The sequence below is a fragment of the Anoplolepis gracilipes genome, chromosome 11, assembly GCF_047496725.1.
Source record: "Anoplolepis gracilipes chromosome 11, ASM4749672v1, whole genome shotgun sequence".
Lineage (NCBI taxonomy): Eukaryota > Metazoa > Arthropoda > Insecta > Hymenoptera > Formicidae > Anoplolepis > Anoplolepis gracilipes.
The window spans coordinates 6,583,143-6,606,656 of NC_132980.1; the positions used below are offsets into that span (position 1 = coordinate 6,583,143).

A 23,514-nucleotide genomic window follows, 5' to 3' on the forward strand; every position below is an offset into this window, starting at 1 on the left:
ATATGCGATGTTATATTATTAAATCGATCTTAATAGACTTGATAAAATAACTGTTTAAATGATGAGTTATTTGTATACCGATAACCGTGGTAACCGTTACGTAGAAAAATAATTATTTAGCTCATCCCTACAAACTATTATTACCACTACGCTCGCTACACGTGGCGCAGGCGTGGGTTTGTTGTCTCTCCGTCGCGCTCGTTTCGCGTGCCCCGGCTATATTCTCTCTCTCTCTCTCTCTTTCTCGCACGCGCATGCAGACAGACTTTCCCGCCCAGCCTCTTCGCTCCCCTCGCGTCGCGCCCCCCTCGTCGTCAACGACCGTAAGCGGTGCCGACGGCCCCGCACGCGCTGCATTTATTGAACCGATTTCGTTCTTCGTCGCAGAGCACGTCCTCCCGTCGCTTATCCTTGCCTCGACGGCGTTCCCGCACGCCATTTGTCATCCCCCCCCCTTCGTACATTCGTTTTCCTATCCTTACGATCCCCCTCGTCTTTCTAACCCTTTTCTCACAAGAGCTCTCCTCGGTTGCGTTCTCTTTCTCTGTCCCCCGTTGATGCTCCCATTCGTTTCTATATATTTGGAACATTTCGACGAGCCCGCCGTCAGACACGTCGCGACCCGACCATGTAAATTTAGCCCATCGTCTCTAAATTCGGTGGTTCAACGCGTGACAAACAAGAAGCCGAGACGTACCCGGTATTCGGAGGTTTTTTTCCGCGCAAATTTTTAATCATGCTCGTTTCTTTGAACACCTCTTGCGAATAAATTTATCTGTATCTGCGTGCGTGTTAATCGTTTGATCCACGAAAGTCATTCGTCTCAATTAATGCTCGCCCATGTCGATGGTCTCCGACGCAATTTGAGGAGCGTATTAACTTGACCTGACATTAAGTCTGGTTTAGTGAAAGACCTTGAACCGAAGGCGCGTTACACGAGCACGTGGACCGTCGTCGCCGCCCGTCTACAAATCGAAGACCCCGAGATTTTCGGCGACGCATTTGCGTATTCGTGTCCCTTCTTTCACGCGCGCCGACCATGGTAGTGGTAATGGTCGTCGTGCACGATGACCAGGATCGATCGTCCGTCCCGGGAACTGGCGCCTACCGTGACGTCACGCTACGTCACCGGTCCCGAGCGGAATGTGGGAGGGGCGGTGGCGGGATTGAATGCCGGTGAACTCAAAACATCGTGTGTAGATTCAACCAGGAACGTAGGTAGATTGAATACAACGCGACAATTCAATTGTATACGTATATAGCAGAAAATGTTGTTTATCAAATAGAATATTAAATCATAATAAATTCACAACGTAATATATTTAATATACATGATTTAAATGTTATTTAGTATAACTTAACACACTTTAAAACAAAACAAAAAAAAAAAAAAAATATATATATATATATATATATATATATATATATATATATATGTATATAGTTTTAAAATTACAATTATATTAAATAATATGTAAAATAATTATATTAAATAATATAAATATTTAACACATTATTTAATATATTTAATATAAGTGTAATTTTAAAACTATATACATACATGTATATTTTTTTTTGTTTTAAATTGCGTTAAGTTATATTAAATAACATTTTAATTATACATATTAAATATATTACGTTGTGAATTTATCATGATTTAATATATATTATTTAATATATATACATATATATATATATATATAAATTTTATTAACATTACAAATTAAATTTACAGTTCCGAATTAAGTTTATATTGTAGTTTGAAATATCATGTGTCATCTGAGGAAATAATGTCTTTGAATTTTCAACATAGTTTATATAATGAATATTTCGAGTCGAATATTAATAGATATGAGAATATCATCAAACTAACTGAAGAATAATAATATAAGCCTTCGTGTTTCCGCTTCGATTCCGTTCCTGGCGTACGCCTGCGCGACAGAACAATATACATGTATATACGACTCACCTGTACAACGAAGACCCCTCGTGGTTCATCGTACGACGGCAAGGGCGAGATGGCACTCCGCGTACACGGAGCCAAGATCTGGGGCACGGTTGGTCGACGGTAGCGTTTACGTTCCTTCTCCGTCCCCGGTTTTCACGTCTCGCGTCATGTGGCATTGTGTGTCGGCAAACGTTGCGAGCATGCAATTATGCGAACGCGTGCGTGCGATGCCACCCATGCGTATATGCACCCTTCTCCCTTCTTTCTCCAGGTCTGTTCTTTGTCCTGTCTCGCGTGGCTTCGCCTCGCGTGTGCCCCTCGTTTTCAAGGGGGTTCTTTTAAACATGTTCGTTCGTAACCGAACCCTGAAACCATGAAAATCCGCTTACGACAGCTTTGAAACTAATCCCCGATTACGAAAATTAAATTAATTAAAGAAACAATTGAGTTTGTTTCTGTTCCTTTATTTACTACTCTGGGAAAAAAACACGGTTACAATCCACTGGGGCCCACGATTAGTAATCAAATTATTTGAATTACTCGTAACCCTAATTTTATGTAAATAATCTACTTTTAATTTAAATAACTCAAAATTGCAATTACTTTGGGAGAAATTTGGACCATTTTTATTTTTAGTTAAGCAACTTAACATTTTAATTAGTGCCCTTTAAGTAAAAATTATCATTGCGTAACTGGATATCGACGGAATTAATTGAGAGAATTGGCTAGTATAACTTAAAAATCTTTGAAATAAATACAATAGCTATTAATAATTGCAAAAATTAATTATGAGCAATCCAAATAATTTGATTACTAATCGTGGACCCCAAAATGGGTTGTAACTGTGTTTTTTTTTTCCAGAGTAATATATAATAATTCGCAGAAATATTTAAGGCTTTGTTATGTGGGAAGCCTCGTTTTCGTGTATTATAATTTCACGTTCTCGGAAACGCGATATAGATAGGTATAACGATCGCATTTCATACGAAGCGCGGTTAATTAATTCCTTCTATAATTCCGCTGAATTATTACTAAGACGACGCAATACGAGATTCCAAATATCGCGGGTGAAGCGACTTTGAGAGAATCAAGGAATCTCACGTGTCATCGCATTAAAGCTTCCAAGCAATTCAAGAATTAATAATATGCTAAATTGCATAGAAGTGAAGCTTATATATGAAATTTTTAATTTTGCCTCGAAAAGATGCATATTGATATTCATAATAGTGATGAATTTCTTTGACTAATATACATGGCGTCTACTCAAATCTTGTAAAAAAAATTCCTTGAAAATTCCCGATTTTCCAGATATTTTTGTTTAAAATTACAAGTAAAAAGAATATTTTCAAAATTTTTTAATACAACTTTCTCTAAAATAAATTTTTTTATTACATGCATTTTCTAATTCATACGAAGGAAAAACAGAGATTCTCTTTAGTTGCAAGTTTTAGATTTGTAAACGTACTAAAGAAAACTGAACAACTTTCATAAGATGAACATTTTTTATTTGCATAACATTTTTATTCTTTTATCATTAAAAATACAAAGAATATACTTTATATTCAATATGATGTTAAAACATTAAATATAAACAAAAAATATATTTATTTATATTTTAAAAACATAATTTATTTGATTTGGTGTCTAGTGTGTGTGTGAAACTAGCGTCTCACTTCATGGAAACTCACTAATTGTTGAAAGTGGCTTTATTTTTAATAGTTGTACAGTTCACAAATTAAACACAGTTCAGGTCATTAAATAAAAAACATTGCTATCAAAAATGAAAAAATTCTAATAAAAAGTCTAATAAAATTCCATGAGATTTCCCTGATTTTTCCAGATACAAAAGAAATCTGAATATTCTTCGTTTTCCGCATGTTTTTCCAGAGAGTAGACCCCCTGATTATAAAATTCATTTTAATTATTTTTAAGATATTGCGTATTTCGCAAATATAGAGTATCAGTTAGAGATGAAATAACAAATAAAATGTATAAGGAAAATTTTATATATAATTACAATTAAAATTGTATATAAAATTTGGTGTTATCAAAAAAATGTAATATAATATAAATGTTCGAAAATCAATTAGCTCGTTTTGAAATCACCGTACAGTGACGTATAAAAAATGCATGAAAGAAAAAGATGCGAATGTTGGAGGAGTCTGTTATCAAACGCGTTATCAGACACGTGCGCGGCAATTACATCGATATATGCTTTATCACACGATTTCCTTTCCGCGCGATTAATTCTTACAGATTTTACGCGACGTAATAAAAAAACTTCACGTTAAGCGAGCCGAGAATGCAAGGAGGTAACGGCGGATTCGTTCGGAGAAACGGGGGGTCGAGGAAGTCGCGGATCGGAACGAAGGCGTAGGCAGCATCCGCGAAAAAGCCTGCTTCTCGCGAGGGTTGCCGAGGAAATGGAAGCAAGTCAGACGCGCGCGAGAACAATAGACAAGGCCGGATTTAAAAGCTTCGTTGCCCGGTCCTTCTCTCGGCGAACGTAACCAAACAAAAAAAAAAAAAAAAAAAAAAAATTGGCGCGAAAAAATCCGTATATCCTTTCCGGCCATATTGTTGCAAATACCTTGACCGCGATCTGAATTTTCGCGATGATCGCCATTCAAAAGCTTCTTTGCTCCAAATGTTTATAAAGCATTGTTTATTCAACAATGTAAAAACACATATATTTATGATCAATATACCCAAGAATTTTGATTACCACATAAAGCGTAATAAGACAAGTTTTCATGTTGCCTAAACAAACTGGTTATCATATAAATCCATATAACTTGAAATTGTCCGACAGAAATAAATTGACGCGAATAAATCTATCAACATAAGCACTATCACCTTTATTATAAAGGAAAACGCATTTCTTACCTGTGGTCACTGCGTCGCAATTCCACCCCTGAAACGAAGGTAGGAGTCCAAAGACAGACTCGCGCGACGGATGCCAATGAAGCGATTCCGGAGGAGATGGAAGTACATTGCGTGTGAAAGGTGCGCACTTGGCGGCGCGCAGGGCGAGCGAGAGAGAGAGAGAGAGAGAGCGAGAGCGAGCCAGACGCAGCGCGTCGTCTGTATCACTGTGTTAATGTGTGCCTGTGTGTGTGTGTGTGTGAGAGCGAGGGAGGCCGTACGCGGCGGGAAACGTCCCTCTCCGTAGTACTACGCGGGAACGCGAATGGTACGTTACTGTCTTTCTCGTTTCATCCGGCGCGGCGTCGCGTCGTCTCGCCGGACGTTGGCCGTTTGTATACGCGTGACGTATGACGTAAGGGTAACACTTGCAACAAATCTTTCTAGCGTGTCGATTGGCTCCGAGGTAGAAAATTTCTCGATGCGAAACTCTTTTATCCTGCAGCCAATCAACACGCTGGAAAAAATTTGTCGTGCAAATGTAATATCGGGCTAACTGCGGAAATTCAATGGTGCTCGGGAGAGAAAGCATTACGTAGAGTGGTCGGGCAAAAGGCATTCTGTTATCAACGATTACTGTGCTTGGCGCGTGCTCGATTTGTTTTATTTATTAACCCTTAAAGGTCACATATGTGAGTCACTTTAATCGTATCGATATTTTATCGATAGAATATTTAATCAATAAAAATGTTTAAAATTTATTTTTCAAGTCTCGTTTTACACGATTATTTTCTGCAAATGTTAAAGTAATGGTATATAAATTGAATGGTATATAAATAAATATTTATTAATGATAATAAAAATGTATATTATAATAATTATAAATAATATATAAATAGCATAGAATTGAAGTAAATATTTTTGAGGTAAATTTTTTTCGAGCACTTAAAACTCTAACAAGACATTATGATCAAGAATAGAGTAACCAAAAAATCTGTGACTCGTAGGGGTTGAGTAAACCGACGGGGCGTAACACAAAAAAATCAAAACAATCATCGGTATCGCACGTTGGATGATTTATGAACAAAGACAAACCTGCCGGGTCAAAGAGGCTGAAGGCTGAAGTTGCCACTCACGAGTGGCAGCCTTGGCGGCTCGACTGGTCGCGTCGCGGGTCCTCGGCAATTTTCGGCAATTGTCGTGACAGCGCCGCGCCGCGCCGCGCTCCGCGTTACGCCTCGCTTCAGTACTCGGTACGAAACACTCGTTGAGGGTTAGTCGACCCGGCGCGTCGCTACGCAGTGTATGTTTTTGTGGCCGTAGGCGAGTCCGCGATTCTCAAACTGTTTTTGTTGTTGTTGTTGTTGTTGACGCAGGTGCGTCATATCGGAAACGCCGCGAGTGATACAGCCCGATATCTTAGGCCGGAATTTGTATCCGTGGTGCGTCGTACGTCGTGCAAAGTACGCAGTGTGTGCGTGTGTGAATGTGAAGACGCGTGGTGTGCAGGGTGCATGAAATGTGCGCGGAACCACGTGTGACGTCGTGTTCTGTCCCTTCACGAAGGAGGTTGGATATGACGTACACCTCGTGCAGCTCCCCGTGGGACGTAGCGTCGAGCGAGGTTAGATTCTTTCGTGTCGCGAAAATCCTGGTGAGAGTCGATGGCGCGTCAACGTGAAGTTTACCGCGTCTCGCGTCGTTCGAGAAAAATCTGCGAAAATACGAGGGAAGAAACGGACGAGTGGATTACGTTCGCGAGTAGTTTTTTAATCCGTGATTTCTCAGCCAGAGTGTCTCGAGATTATCGGTGAGTTTTGACATAAAGGTACCGACACGAGATACCGTAGGTCTTTGCCGATGCCCGCTGCGTAGTAAGGTGAAATAATAGAATACACGTGAACCAACATGAATCAATATTGCGTAATCTTATGTGTTGACCTTGCTAAGAACGTAGATAAATGTTTCGCTCGAATTTTTCGATTCGCGATATCAGTAACATTGACCATTTTAATGTTCCATTATTGGCTTTATCGATTAGCCTGATACGTGACACTTTGAAATTGAAACGTCGTGATCCATTGATCCATAACATTACACCGGTTTATTTTGACGCCATCTTTTTTTTTTTCTCTTATTATCTTTTTCATTTCTATTTATTATACATATGTAGAAATAATATAACAATAATAAATTACTAAATTTTTTTTATTAAAAAATACAGCATATATAAAAGGAAAGATGCGTACACACGTGATATCAATTTCAGCTGTCAAATACGGATCTTAATAAATAATTGAGATAGCTGTCTACAACACGGAACTTTACTTTTCGTGAGCGCTCGATTTCCAGGAACGCGTCGTTAATCACATGTGGCTCTAGACACGCGTTTATACGTGCAAGAATGCGCCCTGATTACCTCCTTTATGCGTATATAACACTCGGCGTGGGAGTGTGATGATTTTGTGCTGGCTTTAATTCGTATATTTATGCATTTCAACCCGCATATCCGCGTATGTTATTGCGAATTATACAACACGACGTTAAATTTACATATGTGATTCGAGATAATAATTCGATTAAAATAAGAAATATAAATGATTCGAAACGTATAATAAATAGAAATGAAGTACATATGTTTGAAATTTATTAATTTTTTTATTTATATTTTTTTTTAGATTTAAAATAAAACTTGCGAATCGTGGAGTTTTTTTTTCTAATTCTTGCACCGAATCTTGCGATTATTAGCTCGTGTATCTATCGAAAGGCAGACAGGTTTGATCAAAAGATCGAGTTTTCAAATCGTGGAGTCGATAAAAACCGTTTGCTTTAGCCGATCGATCGGGACAAACCTTCGTTCCTGGAATGCGAGAATTTATGAGATTCTCGGAGAAGCGGCTGGATAAATTAGATGACCACATTATAGGTAGATTTAATTTTGATGGGCTTTATTTGGCATTTAAACGCCTGTATTGAATACATATTATCGTTAATATCATTAATATCAATTATACTTGCTGTATAAAAATTTTATTGTGCGATTTGTACATCGATCATTACACACACACACACACACACACACACACACACACACACATATAATTGATTTGATTTGCCTTTAAATTTTAATTGCGCGAAATTAACGCGTAACTTTGATATAACATTTTCAAAATAATGAGACATTTTCGACCAACTGCCATACTCTCTTGACAATCTCATTATTTTCGCTCACTTATAAATTATTATTGTATATTGTACGCAATTTTTGTCGGATTATATTTTAATCGATAGAACGTCGCGCTATTTGCGACGCAATACATATCATTCGCGATCGGAATTTTCTTCGGTTTGTGTACTCCTTTTTTTTTTATCTATGGATTTTATCTAAGGATTGACGTCCGTTTCCGATAGCGTTGACTTAGCCAGGCGATATTACATGATTCACTATTTCTACGTGCGCGAATATATTTTTTTCGTGGTTATTAATAATTAATAACATTATCTAATCTATGACCTCTGCACGATGGTTGAATCAACAATATTATCTAGTCCAATAGAAAATCTCTTTGAGCGTAGAGTGAATGCTGTCTTATTTTCTTCGAAATATAATAAATTTTAGATCCTAAATCGATTTGGCTCGAGATCGGATGTCAACGCGAGTCTCTAGATCGAGGAGAAGACGAGATCCGAGGTGTTTGTTCTCGCGATAAACACGCGATTGTTAAAACACGCGCAAGATGCGAGTGAACCGATACCTTTCGATAAACGATGCCGATGACAAAAACTGATAATATCGCGTCGCATTTGGTACGGTAAGAACGTTCGGTGAACGTTCGATACATATATATATATATATATATATATATATATATATATATATATATATATATAGTGTGTGTATCGAACGCGGGGGTGGAATTGTATGCGAATTGTGCGCGAAAACGAGAATTGCGACGAGACGACTATTTATCACGGAGTATCATCGACATCCGGTGCAACATGGATTACCAGCGGCTCCTGTCCAACAACAACAACAATTATCCCACACACCACCGTGAGTACCCAACCATTTTTCGTCTCGTCACCACGTGGTATAATTAAATTTCTGATTGGCACAATGGAGAAAATAAAATAAGGAATAGGAATAAATATTAAGTATTGGAAATAAGAGAAATTTGAATTATCTCGTTTGAGATTAAGAGAAAGAAATGCACGCACGATAAATGAAGCAACAATAAATTGATCCACCCCTTGTTTCAAGTAAAATAATTTCAAATTGCTCTTTCTAATATTTAATATTTATTCCTATGATTAATTTTTTTTTCTACCGTGCGTTAGGTCTTATTGGATCGCTTTTCGAAAGAAAGAAGCACACATTTATTGTCGTCGTCATTCGAATGCGACGAAAATGATACTGTACTAATTTCGCCCGACTATCAGAGGAAACATCTCGCTGTTGCCTTCGATACTACAGCTTTATCTTTTATCGTCTTATCTTTGATCACAATTAGCGCGCCTCGTACTCTTTTTTTTTTTTTTTTTTTTTTTTTTTTTTATATATGTATTTACCGTACTTTTGTCAATGGATGACGCGATGGAGCGTGCAGTATAAAGTCCTACGTGCAAACTGGAATGCGTAAATACGTCGTACACTGGCGTACGGTTGGTTTATCCATGAGCGTTGTCAGCTCACGTGAACGAGAAGTCGATCAACGTCGAGGCGGACGACGCCACGTGACGTCCCGCGTCACTCTCTTCTCGCACCAAGCGGTGCGTCGTGTCTTCCTGCACGATAATTTATTCTCTCCTGGTTGTAGATAGGATGCCCGGATTTTGATGAACTTTTCTTTTCCTTTTTCTTGCACGTCATATTTTTATGTACATGCATATACGATGCGTTTCATTTATAATGCTCTCGATTGCAGATACATATACGTATTTATGTTATACATAAGGAAACTTGAATAATTTACAAAAATATTTTATTTAGAATTAATAAGTGACAAAATTGATTTAGATTAAAAATTAATAAATGGTATTAATAATGTGTAAAATATTATTAATATGTGTTTGATTTTTGGACCATTTTATGTCATAATATCATATTTTATTTGACAACGTTTTGTTAATATTTTTTACTTTCCTCTTTCTCTCTCTTTTTGCCATTTTACATTATTTTATGAGCGTTTTATTCAATCAAAATCTGGGTAAATAATCATAAATATAAGATTTCTCCTGAAATTATGACTTATACTCGTTCATAGACTTTTCAGCATCTTAGATTCGAAATATCGAGGTGCTACCGTAAGAATTGCTGGCACAGGTGGACCGCGATGTTTCGAAATGTTCTCTTACGGCGAGATCTTCCGCGGTATTTAGGACAGGGTCAATTCAATTTATCGACATCGTTAGATATCAATCCAGCGTCGAAGAAAAAGAATTTCCTTTGATCTTATAAGTGAGCTTTCACAGAAACGCACGCATATTTAATGGCATTTCAATGCTATAGTGCATAAATTTACACACACACACACACACACACACACACACACACACACACACACACACACACACACACACACACACACACACATTCATAGTTCAAAACTATTTTTCGAAATTATCTGCGAAAGGTTGGACTCTATTTTTTTGAATCTTGACTCTTTCGTATCTATTATTTTCAATTATATTATTGACTTACCCTTTTCCCTTCTTTTTCTACATGTAATTTAAATATAGACATAAAACAAGTAAATAAATAAATAAAAAATAAATTTTCTATAGAAATTTAGATGTTCTTAAATGAGAATAACGATACGAACGGGTCGAAAAGTCACGAATCGCATTCTCTAGAAAAAGAGTTCTGTATCGTTTCGCGAATATCAATTTGTTGTTAGTAACGCGACAGTATTAGCGACTTCGGGAATCGACGGGACATTTGATTGCGACCCCGAGATCCCGTTGGCGTCACACGATCATCACACTACGCTTTTTGCACATCGTGCGTATATTTTCAGAGGGTCCGCGTATCGCGTGGAGTCTGAATATTTGAGACAGAAGGGGTAGATCGGTCGTTGCGTAAAGAGCTCCTTGTGATATACTCCATGGTGGTCCTTGAGCTGGCTTTTGCAACGATGGGATCTCCGGTTATCTTGTAATTTTTAATGCTCTTTTAATAAGAGCCGACGCGTGTCTTTGATTAACGGCCGATTCGTCGCGATTTTCATGCGGGAATTTTAATCGACGACGGTCAATGTATTTCGTACTTTCGAGGGATCGTCGCGCGGAAATTTTACGGTTATTACAGCCTTCGGTTAGAATCGAACACGCAAGCTTTCCTGCAATTTTGAAATCATTCTTTGGAATCTTAACTTGAAAAGAGATTTTACAAATATTTTTTATAAAAAATATGTATATTTGATTTAATTAATTTTTAGGTGAAAGATTTACATTTATATTTATATTTTTTAAATTCTCCAAATTAACTGAAACGAATCTTGCACATAAAAATTAAAATTCTTTGAATTTTTTCTTAGTAATTAAATTAATTACTATGTAATTATATGTACATTATACACGACAATCTTAGAAAAAAATATGAATTTCTTGCTGTATATTTAAAAAAAAACTGCATAAGGATCTAATTTTTTTGCGTAATTTCTAATAAGAGAAAATCACATCTATCAATGGCATTTGTTACGTATATCTCGCTAACGTAACGAGTTGGCTTTCTAATTTGTTAATGCGACCAGGAGTAAATACTCGATCGAAGTTTTCACGTAATACGTCCTTGAGGAACGTGAAACTCGTTTTTAAAATTGATGGTTGACGGTAAAGGACACAGTGATATGTACTTGTTGCTGAAAAAAATTGTCTTTCATCTCGTCAAATCGCATCGTTTCAACTAATTAATCGAAATGATATTAAAATCTATTTTGACAAATTGTGAGGTTTAGTTTTTTCGACATTGCTTTTACGATTACGTATACCTAGATTATCTAAAACGCTCGAAAACGCAATTTGCGCAGAGCTTTCGAGAGTGTCTGTGACTCGACTTGCTTCCGGAAGTCGACAATATACAGTTCGCTAAGCGTAGACGATGAAGACCAAAACGGATCGTTTCCTTTTTTTTCTCTTCGAGACAGACAGTGGTCTTGGCGTGTGGCCAGTCGTTCTTGTTAGTTGCCAGAAGAGTATCGGTGGACAATTTTATTTATTTTTTCTTTTCTTTTTTTTTCTTTTTTTTTTTTAGGAAGTGATTGTAAAAGCTTGTCGCATCTTCAAGATTAAATTGACTCTGCCTCGTAAATGCCTTACTCGATTATCAGACTACTATGTGATGCTGATTTAATTTTCAGTCGGTTGGGACTTTTCTTCTTTTTACATTCTTATCCTTCTTGCTTGAACGATCAATAGTCGATGTCTCGATGTATTTGATAATATTATTAAACATCTGGTAACGTATTCCGGAAGACTTCTTCATAACGTGCAGTTTTTTTACTGTGAGATTCATAAGTCAAGACGTTCGATGCCAAGATATTTGATTCCGTTCTTTTCTCCCTGTCGAGCGGTATCGGTGGAATGATGGGCAGCTTAATGAGCAGCAACGTCAGTCGGTCAAAAGAGTGAAATAACGAGCGACGCGAGTTGACGTAGGCACGCATTTACGAGACTGAAGATGGTAGAGAAAGAGCGGAAGATATAGTCCGCGATCGGTTAGCAATGATATTGGGTTATGGCTCGTGATTACACCTCTCGGATGGGCCATCGCCCTTTATTTATGCAAACCCGCCAGAGGTAAAAGCGCGGATATTTTAGCGCTAAGTTATAGCGTCGGATATTTTTTTATTAATGTCCTACCGCGAAAAAGCGACGGCCTATACTCTCGCGAGGATCGAGTTTGTCTCTTGCATTCAGCGGCTCATCTCATCGTAGTTGTCATTCTTCCGGAAACTCATTCAGGAAGTTCTATTTTCATTGAAAAGATGGATTTAGATGGAGGACTATCGGAGAATTTCAATAGATCAATTTGAATTTCTTGGTTAGATGTTAAATTAAATCGAAATGTCGCGAGATTTTATTTTGTGAATAAAATTATATATATATATATATATATATATATATTTTTTTTTTTTTGTATTAGATATATTATAAGGATTTTGAGATTTTCTAAGGATTTTTAAACCATATCTTCGAAATTATATTTTTTGCGTAAATTAAACGTAAATAATTAAATATTCAAGCCAGTATATTTGCATCAAACAATTTTTGAGATAAATTAATAATACAAATTTCGAATATACTACGCTAAAGTTTATTTTATTAATTCAATAATAACATCATTATTATTAATCAAATCAATGCACGGCATATTGATTTATTTAACAATATTATTGGATTAATAAAATAAATTAAAACTACATGATGTTTTTCATTCAATATTATTTTTTTCTGTATAAATAAGCGTCAAATTACAAATTGTTCCGGTATTTGTCGCCATTAATTGAATGTACGGTTCCGAATCATCCAAAATTTCTTGTTATTCACGTCGGAGAAAGCGACAACAGGCTGAAAATTGTACACTGATCGTGTAGGTGTAGGGGGCGCGAATCGGGGCAGCCGCCAAAACACGTTCGAGCTCGACCTAGTCAGCTCGGCCTGCCTTGGTTCTTATCGATCCACCTTGCATAGGCTGTCTCCACTCTTCCGAAATATTTGCCCCGACATAACGACAAGATGGACATTGTATTTTCAGTTTCCGGATTCGATAAATCTTGATGCACGAGTCGAATCTTTCATTTTTAATTTTATGTCAGCCTATTTCGATCATTCCAAGATATCAGCGGATCCATAGATTACCTCTAAAATATCTTCCGGATAAATCTGGATAAAGTGTATCCCTCAGTTTGGTATATGCCATTTATCTTGTTCTACTCTACTATGATTAATCATTGTTGCACGTGAAGAGGACTGTTTGTTTTTTTTTTTTTTTTTACTCAAAATGAAATATAGTCGTTTTTCGTTGGCATTGATATTTTCGTATTCTCTTTCGCGGTAATATATGTCTCGTTATTTTCTTATCTTCATGAATTTTTCTGCGAGGTAATAAATTCTCACTCTTGTTTTTTATATATGTACAACGTGCGATGATGACCAACAACCGTCTTTCCAACACATGACTTATCGATTCCCTTCTTCGATTGCTAGAGTCCCTTTGATCATCGGGCAGATAAAACTCCGTGATCAACGATAAATGAGCGGAGATAGGATATGAGAGACAAGTTTCTCTCCCCATTATTGCCTGTGTTATTTTTCTCGGTGCGACTGCGCACGTTCCGGCTTGTGCTTATGGAACGACCTGGTTTCGTCATCGTGACAGGTAGATGCCCGCATACCACGTAATTCACGAGCGAGCATGACTGAGAGAGAAACGTCACTGGTAGACACGTTCAAAGTTTCTTTACGATATCGACACGAGATAACGTGTTATCACCAGGACAACAGTGATTACGGGTTCGTTACTTCGTAAATATAAACATACGGAAATTCGAAATGACACTTTTGTGAGATTCTCGAGAAGAGAAAAGGAAATATTCTCGCAATTTGCACACAAATTACTTTCACCAATGAAATTGTTTTAATTTGATTTGCAAAGTAACGATAACTGTTCGCTGATAAGCAGATGTATATCTGAATACACAGAGTTTGAATTTTATGTCGAGCGTTATCTCCTCAAGTAGTTAGGGACGAATTAATCGTAAGTCACTTTTGTTGGCAAAAAATATATATATATTGAATTTAAATTTTTGATTATTTTTTACATTTAATTTATAGGAGAAACATACAAAAGTGCGAGGGGTTTGTCACTAACAGTTATAATGTACAAAAATTACCCTTTGATACGGATTACTTAAGATTACCCTTAAATTATACCTTGGATTACTTAAGATTATCTAATAGTATCTCAAATTAAAAATAAATTTTGAAAAAGAAATTTTACTTTAAATTATTTTAACGCTAAAGATTATTTAGATTTACCAAAAATAACCTTGGATTACCCAAAATTTTGCTGGGATTGCCGCTGAATTACTTAGCCCTTGTACAAAAATTACCTCAGTGACCAACCCCTCGGTACCGATGTGAACCTGGCGCCCGACTTTATGAAAAAAAAAAATTAATAATATAGTCCGTTTGTACGTCGTTTGTACCTGTTTGTACCACACTTTTTTTCGTTTGTACCTCAACCGGTTCGAAAATAAAAAATAATCAAAAAATGGCCAGCGCTCGACTTTAAGATATTTTAATTTCATTAATGCCATTCGATAGAGAATCGTTTGTACCTGTTTGTACCTCTTTTCAAATCGTTTGTACCTCAACCGGTTCGGAAATACGGCCATTTTTAGTTTTAGAGTAACGCTATACCGGTATTTCCGCTATTTTTTTAGATATCGCGAAACGGCCAACGGGGTTCGATAGAGAATCGTTTGTACCTGTTTGTACCTTTTTTCAAATCGTTTGTACCTCAACCGGTTCGGAAATACGGCCATTTTTAGTTTTAGAGTAACGCTATACCGGTATTTCCGCTATTTTTTTAGATATCGCGAAACGGCCAACGGGGTTCGAAAGAGAATCGTTTGTACCTGTTTGTACCTTTTTTCAAATCGTTTGTACCTCAACCGGTTCGGAAATACAGCGATTTTCGTGTTTTGAAATTAACGCTAAACTCGAATTTCCGCTATTTTTTTAGATATCGCGAAACGGTCAACGGGGTTCGATAGAGAATCGTTTGTACCTGTTTGTACCTTTTTTCAAATCGTTTGTACCTCAACCGGTTCGGAAATACGGCCATTTTTAGTTTTAGAGTAACGCTATACCGGTATTTCCGCTATTTTTTTAGATATCGCGAAACGGCCAACGGGGTTCGAAAGAGAATCGTTTGTACCTGTTTGTACCTCTTTTCATTTCGTTTGTACCTCAACCGGTTCGGAAATACAGCGATTTTCGAGTTTTGAAATTAACGCTAAACTCGTATTTCCGCTATTTTTTTAGATATCGCGAAACGGCCAACGGGGTTCGATAGAGAATCGTTTGTACCTGTTTGTACCTTTTTTCAAATCGTTTGTACCTCAACCGGTTCGGAAATACGGCCATTTTTAGTTTTAGAGTAACGCTATACCGGTATTTCCGCTATTTTTTTAGATATCGCGAAACGGCCAACGGGGTTCGAAAGAGAATCGTTTGTACCTGTTTGTACCTCTTTTCATTTCGTTTGTACCTCAACCGGTTCGGAAATACAGCGATTTTCGAGTTTTGAAATTAACGCTAAACTCGTATTTCCGCTATTTTTTTAGATATCGCGAAACGGCCAACGGGGTTCGATAGAGAATCGTTTGTACCTGTTTGTACCTTTTTTCAAATCGTTTGTACCTCAACCGGTTCGGAAATACGGCCATTTTTAGTTTTAGAGTAACGCTATACCGGTATTTCCGCTATTTTTTTAGATATCGCGAAACGGCCAACGGGGTTCGAAAGAGAATCGTTTGTACCTGTTTGTACCTTTTTTCAAATCGTTTGTACCTCAACCGGTTCGGAAAACAGCGATTTTCGTGTTTTGAAATTAACGCTAAACTCGAATTTCCGCTATTTTTTTAGATATCGCGAAACGGTCAACGGGGTTCGATAGAGAATCGTTTGTACCTGTTTGTACCTTTTTTCAAATCGTTTGTACCTCAACCGGTTCGGAAATACGGCCATTTTTAGTTTTAGAGTAACGCTATACCGGTATTTCCGCTATTTTTTTAGATATCGCGAAACGGCCAACGGGGTTCGAAAGAGAATCGTTTGTACCTGTTTGTACCTCTTTTCATTTCGTTTGTACCTCAACCGGTTCGGAAATACAGCGATTTTCGAGTTTTGAAATTAACGCTAAACTCGTATTTCCGCTATTTTTTTAGATATCGCGAAACGGCCAACGGGGTTCGATAGAGAATCGTTTGTACCTGTTTGTACCTTTTTTCAAATCGTTTGTACCTCAACCGGTTCGGAAATACGGCCATTTTTAGTTTTAGAGTAACGCTATACCGGTATTTCCGCTATTTTTTTAGATATCGCGAAACGGCCAACGGGGTTCGAAAGAGAATCGTTTGTACCTGTTTGTACCTCTTTTCATTTCGTTTGTACCTCAACCGGTTCGGAAATACAGCGATTTTCGAGTTTTGAAATTAACGCTAAACTCGTATTTCCGCTATTTTTTTAGATATCGCGAAACGGCCAACGGGGTTCGATAGAGAATCGTTTGTACCTGTTTGTACCTTTTTTCAAATCGTTTGTACCTCAACCGGTTCGGAAATACGGCCATTTTTAGTTTTAGAGTAACGCTATACCGGTATTTCCGCTATTTTTTTAGATATCGCGAAACGGCCAACGGGGTTCGAAAGAGAATCGTTTGTACCTGTTTGTACCTCTTTTCATTTCGTTTGTACCTCAACCGGTTCGGAAATACAGCGATTTTCGAGTTTTGAAATTAACGCTAAACTCGTATTTCCGCTATTTTTTTAGATATCGCGAAACGGCCAACGGGGTTCGATAGAGAATCGTTTGTACCTGTTTGTACCTTTTTTCAAATCGTTTGTACCTCAACCGGTTCGGAAATACGGCCATTTTTAGTTTTAGAGTAACGCTATACCGGTATTTCCGCTATTTTTTTTAGATATCGCGAAACGGCCAACGGGGTTTGATAGAGAATCGTTTGTACCTGTTTGTACCTTTTTTCAAATCGTTTGTACCTCAACCGGTTCGGAAATACGACCATTTTTAGTTTTAGAGTAACGCTATACCGATATTTCCGCTATTTTTTTAGATATCGCGAAACGGCCAACGGGGTTCGATAGAGAATCGTTTGTACCTGTTTGTACCTTTTTTCAAATCGTTTGTACCTCAACCGGTTCGGAAATACGACCATTTTTAGTTTTAGAGTAACGCTATACCGATATTTCCGCTATTTTTTTAGATATCGCGAAACGGCCAACGGGGTTCGAAAGAGAATCGTTTGTACCTGTTTGTACCTCTTTTCATTTCGTTTGTACCTCAACCGGTTCGGAAATACGGCCATTTTTAGTTTTAGAGTAACGCTATACCGGTATTTCCGCTATTTTTTTAGATATCGCGAAACGGCCAACGGGGTTCGAAAGAGAATCGTTTGTACCTGTTTGTACCTCTTTTCATTTCGTTTGTACCTCAACCGGTTCGGAAATACAGCGATTTTCGAGTTTTGAAATTAACGCTAAACTCGTATTTCCGCTATTTTTTTAGATATCGCGAAACGGCCAACGGGGTTCGATAGAGAATCGTTTGTACCTGTTTGTACCTTTTTTCAAATCGTTTGTACCTCAACCGGTTCGGAAATACGGCCATTTTTAGTTTTAGAGTAACGCTATACCGGTATTTCCGCTATTTTTTTTAGATATCGCGAAACGGCCAACGGGGTTTGATAGAGAATCGTTTGTACCTGTTTGTACCTTTTTTCAAATCGTTTGTACCTCAACCGGTTCGGAAATACGACCATTTTTAGTTTTAGAGTAACGCTATACCGATATTTCCGCTATTTTTTTAGATATCGCGAAACGGCCAACGGGGTTCGATAGAGAATCGTTTGTACCTGTTTGTACCTTTTTTCAAATCGTTTGTACCTCAACCGGTTCGGAAATACGACCATTTTTAGTTTTAGAGTAACGCTATACCGATATTTCCGCTATTTTTTTAGATATCGCGAAACGGCCAACGGGGTTCGAAAGAGAATCGTTTGTACCTGTTTGTACCTCTTTTCATTTCGTTTGTACCTCAACCGGTTCGGAAATACGGCCATTTTTAGTTTTAGAGTAACGCTATACCGGTATTTCCGCTATTTTTTTAGATATCGCGAAACGGCCAACGGGGTTCATTTCTTTATAATAAAGATATATAATTTATAATGAATTATAAATGTAATTATATATATATATAAAATAACGTTAACTCTAAAACTAAAAATAGTGGTATTTCCGAACCGGTTGAGGTACAAACGATTTGAAAAAAGGTACAAACAGGTACAAACGATTCTCTATCGAACCCCGTTGGCCGTTTCGCGATATCTAAAAAAATAGCGGAAATATCGGTATAGCGTTACTCTAAAACTAAAAATGGTCGTATTTCCGAACCGGTTGAGGTACAAACGATTTGAAAAAAGGTACAAACAGGTACAAACGATTCTCTATCGAACCCCGTTGGCCGTTTTGCGATATCTAAAAAAATAGCGGAAATACGAGTTTAGCGTTAATTTCAAAACTCGAAAATCGCTGTATTTCCGAACCGGTTGAGGTACAAACGATTTGAAAAGAGGTACAAACAGGTACAAACGATTCTCTATCGAACCCCGTTGGCCGTTTCGCGATATCTAAAAAAATAGCGGAAATACGAGTTTAGCGTTAATTTCAAAACTCGAAAATCGCTGTATTTCCGAACCGGTTGAGGTACAAACGAAATGAAAAGAGGTACAAACAGGTACAAACGATTCTCTTTCGAACCCCGTTGGCCGTTTTGCAATATCTAAAAAAATAGCGGAAATACGAGTTTAGCGTTAATTTCAAAACTCGAAAATCGCTGTATTTTCGAACCGGTTGAGGTACAAACGATTTGAAAAGAGGTACAAACAGGTACAAACGATTCTCTATCGAACCCCGTTGGCCGTTTCGCGATATCTAAAAAAATAGCGGAAATACGAGTTTAGCGTTAATTTCAAAACTCGAAAATCGCTGTATTTCCGAACCGGTTGAGGTACAAACGAAATGAAAAGAGGTACAAACAGGTACAAACGATTCTCTTTCGAACCCCGTTGGCCGTTTCGCGATATCTAAAAAAATAGCGGAAATACCGGTATAGCGTTACTCTAAAACTAAAAATGGCCGTATTTCCGAACCGGTTGAGGTACAAACGATTTGAAAAAAGGTACAAACAGGTACAAACGATTCTCTATCGAACCCCGTTGGCCGTTTCGCGATATCTAAAAAAATAGCGGAAATACGAGTTTAGCGTTAATTTCAAAACTCGAAAATCGCTGTATTTCCGAACCGGTTGAGGTACAAACGATTTGAAAAGAGGTACAAACAGGTACAAACGATTCTCTATCGAACCCCGTTGGCCGTTTCGCGATATCTAAAAAAATAGCGGAAATACGAGTTTAGCGTTAATTTCAAAACTCGAAAATCGCTGTATTTCCGAACCGGTTGAGGTACAAACGAAATGAAAAGAGGTACAAACAGGTACAAACGATTCTCTTTCGAACCCCGTTGGCCGTTTCGCGATATCTAAAAAAATAGCGGAAATACCGGTATAGCGTTACTCTAAAACTAAAAATGGCCGTATTTCCGAACCGGTTGAGGTACAAACGATTTGAAAAAAGGTACAAACAGGTACAAACGATTCTCTATCGAACCCCGTTGGCCGTTTCGCGATATCTAAAAAAATAGCGGAAATACGAGTTTAGCGTTAATTTCAAAACTCGAAAATCGCTGTATTTCCGAACCGGTTGAGGTACAAACGAAATGAAAAGAGGTACAAACAGGTACAAACGATTCTCTTTCGAACCCCGTTGGCCGTTTCGCGATATCTAAAAAAATAGCGGAAATACCGGTATAGCGTTACTCTAAAACTAAAAATGGCCGTATTTCCGAACCGGTTGAGGTACAAACGATTTGAAAAAAGGTACAAACAGGTACAAACGATTCTCTATCGAACCCCGTTGGCCGTTTCGCGATATCTAAAAAAATAGCGGAAATATCGGTATAGCGTTACTCTAAAACTAAAAATGGTCGTATTTCCGAACCGGTTGAGGTACAAACGATTTGAAAAAAGGTACAAACAGGTACAAACGATTCTCTATCAAACCCCGTTGGCCGTTTCGCGATATCTAAAAAAAATAGCGGAAATACCGGTATAGCGTTACTCTAAAACTAAAAATGGCCGTATTTCCGAACCGGTTGAGGTACAAACGATTTGAAAAAAGGTACAAACAGGTACAAACGATTCTCTATCGAACCCCGTTGGCCGTTTCGCGATATCTAAAAAAATAGCGGAAATACCGGTATAGCGTTACTCTAAAACTAAAAATGGCCGTATTTCCGAACCGGTTGAGGTACAAACGATTTGAAAAAAGGTACAAACAGGTACAAACAATTCTCTATCGAACCCCGTTGGCCGTTTCGCGATATCTAAAAAAATAGCGGAAATATCGGTATAACGTTACTCTAAAACTAAAAATGGTCGTATTTCCGAACCGGTTGAGGTACAAACGATTTGAAAAGAGGTACAAACAGGTACAAACGATTCTCTATCGAATGGCATTATTGAAATTAAAATATCTTAAAGTCGAGCGCTGGCCATTTTTTGATTATTTTTTATTTCCGAACCGGTTGAGGTACAAACAAAAAAAAGTGTGGTACAAACAGGTACAAACGACGTACAAACGAACTATATTATTAATTTTTTTTTTTCATAAAGTCGGGCGCCAGGTTCACATCGGTCCCCTCGGTGCGCCGTTAATGTTTTTGTGCTACGTTCATTTCTCACAAAATTAGATGTCTTCATGAAAACAGAAATTAAGATTGTGTAACAATAAACAGATTACAAAGGAATGACAAGATAGTGAAACGGAATAAAATATAATAGTACACACACATATTAGTAAATAAATAGATAATCGCGAGTAGGCCAAGACTGCGCGGTCGCGGTTGTGAAATTCGTGATTTGCGTTACAATAAGATGAAAATTACATACATATGTACATATATCTTGGGAATAAGAGAAGAATCTGTATATCTTTCTTGATTCCAAGAGGAAAATATAATTTTTCATTCCTGATTTCTTAATAAACATTCAGACACATCCTCTTTTTATAAAGAAAGAAAACATAGAATAGAATAGAATAGAATTTATTCATATTGATCCCCTCGGGGTTACAATTATTACACAGCATATTATCAAAACCAACACTCAGAATTATAAACCAATTTACTTAACCTAAAACTTAATCTAATCTTATTCTAATCTTAACCTAATTCTAGCCCTAACTTAAATCTACCTCCCCCCGGGGGCCTCCGTGGTTACCCACAGGCTGAAGAAAGAAAACATTTTCGTACAATATTTTCACATCTCAGTAGCAATTTTTTCAGTAGTTTATTGTTCGATTGAAAAGTAAATTTATATTATTTAAAATTTAATTAAAATTAGTCAAATTAATTAACATCGATTAAAAGGGTATTGCAATTAAGAAAAAGAAATATCTTACAATTATATCTACTTATTAGAATTATACTTAAATATCTCATAATTACAGTATTTATTTTTTAATTTGAAGGTAAGAAAATAATAAAATTAAAGAGTATAAAAATTGATTATCGAGGAATTTACCAAATTTACCCACTGATTTTATTCGTGTAGGTAATCTCCGGAAATGTCGCGCGGAGACAACTGCAATCGGCGATGCTCAACATTACGCGCTTTGAGCATTTGCGTACCGCATACCAGGCGATTGCGGGTTAATTAATTGCTGTAATAAACGGTCAACGTGGCCCGCTAATTCGAGAGTCTGCCCTCGTACTCGGTCCTGTTACGGTTTACTGACTACGCTTCCGACGTTCTCGTAATCTACGACATCGCAACAGAGATTCCTTTCGCGATTAATTGTAAGAAAATGTAAGAAATGCAGAACTCTTTATTATATTATATTATTATTTATTATTTTTATTATCTTTTTATTATTGATTATATTATTTCAATTAAATTGTATACCTGTTGCAATTCATCTATTTCTAAACTAAAGGCTTAAATAAATATATCTCTGAAAGTAAACATTTATAAAGAAATTATGATATTACGTAAATGTAATATAAAGTAACGTTATATATACAAGAATAAATTCTGATCAAGAGACAGGTAATTTCTTTCTGGGTAATTTTACAATTAGTATAAAAGATCAAAATATTATAGTAGTTGATTGAATTAATATGGAGTGACATTAATGTTTATTTCATGATAGGTTCGCTTTACCTTTAACGGAAATGCTGACTCAACAAAAGTCAAAGTATGAAAGCATACGCTTAAGTTGCAACGGTAATGAACTCATTACCGATTTTCCACTGACTGTCGGCAATTAAAGATGTAAATAGAAGGAAACGAGCCTTATTTAAAAAAAAAAAAAATATTTTTTCTCAGATATTTAATATCTTCATATTTTGATTGCAAATGGATTTTTTATTATTTTTTATTTTTTAGATGATAGATTTTAATTAATTATCATTATTTTAAATGTCGATCGATTTCAATTAGCTATAATTATGTAATTATTAGTTTTAATTAGATGAATTTTCCAAAAACAAATAAAAATTGAAATTGAATGAATTGTTTATTATAGATACCTATTAAAAAATAGTTGTAATTTTTAAAAATCAACTTTAATTTTTTTATTACATTAACAAAAATATATTAAAAATTTTTTTTTTCAACGTTGTTTATTAGAAAAAAATTTTCTTATATCTCTATATTAGCAACAATTTTAAACATTGCAAAAATACTCTGCAAAACATTCTTATCGTCTCGTGACAAACACTTTTAGCGAAATTCATGACTCGACTACAATTGACTTTTTCCCATTGAATGTCAATACAAAT

At 36.7% G+C, this 23,514-nt stretch overlaps 1 protein-coding gene across 3 annotated transcripts in view; it reads left to right on the forward strand.

Annotated features, from left to right (window-relative positions):
* LOC140671419 (growth factor receptor-bound protein 14) overlaps positions 1–23,514 on the forward strand; it is a 273,947-nt gene that overhangs the window by 65,232 nt on the left and 185,201 nt on the right. The window contains exon 1 of one of the 3 annotated variants that reach the window (XM_072902697.1): positions 8,706–8,867. The exons of the other annotated variants lie outside the window; for them this stretch is intronic. Coding sequence (XP_072758798.1) covers positions 8,813–8,867 — 55 coding nt within the window. The 5' untranslated portion in view covers positions 8,706–8,812. Of the gene's footprint in view, positions 1–8,705; positions 8,868–23,514 lie in introns of those variants that run through there. 3 annotated transcript variants of the gene reach the window in all.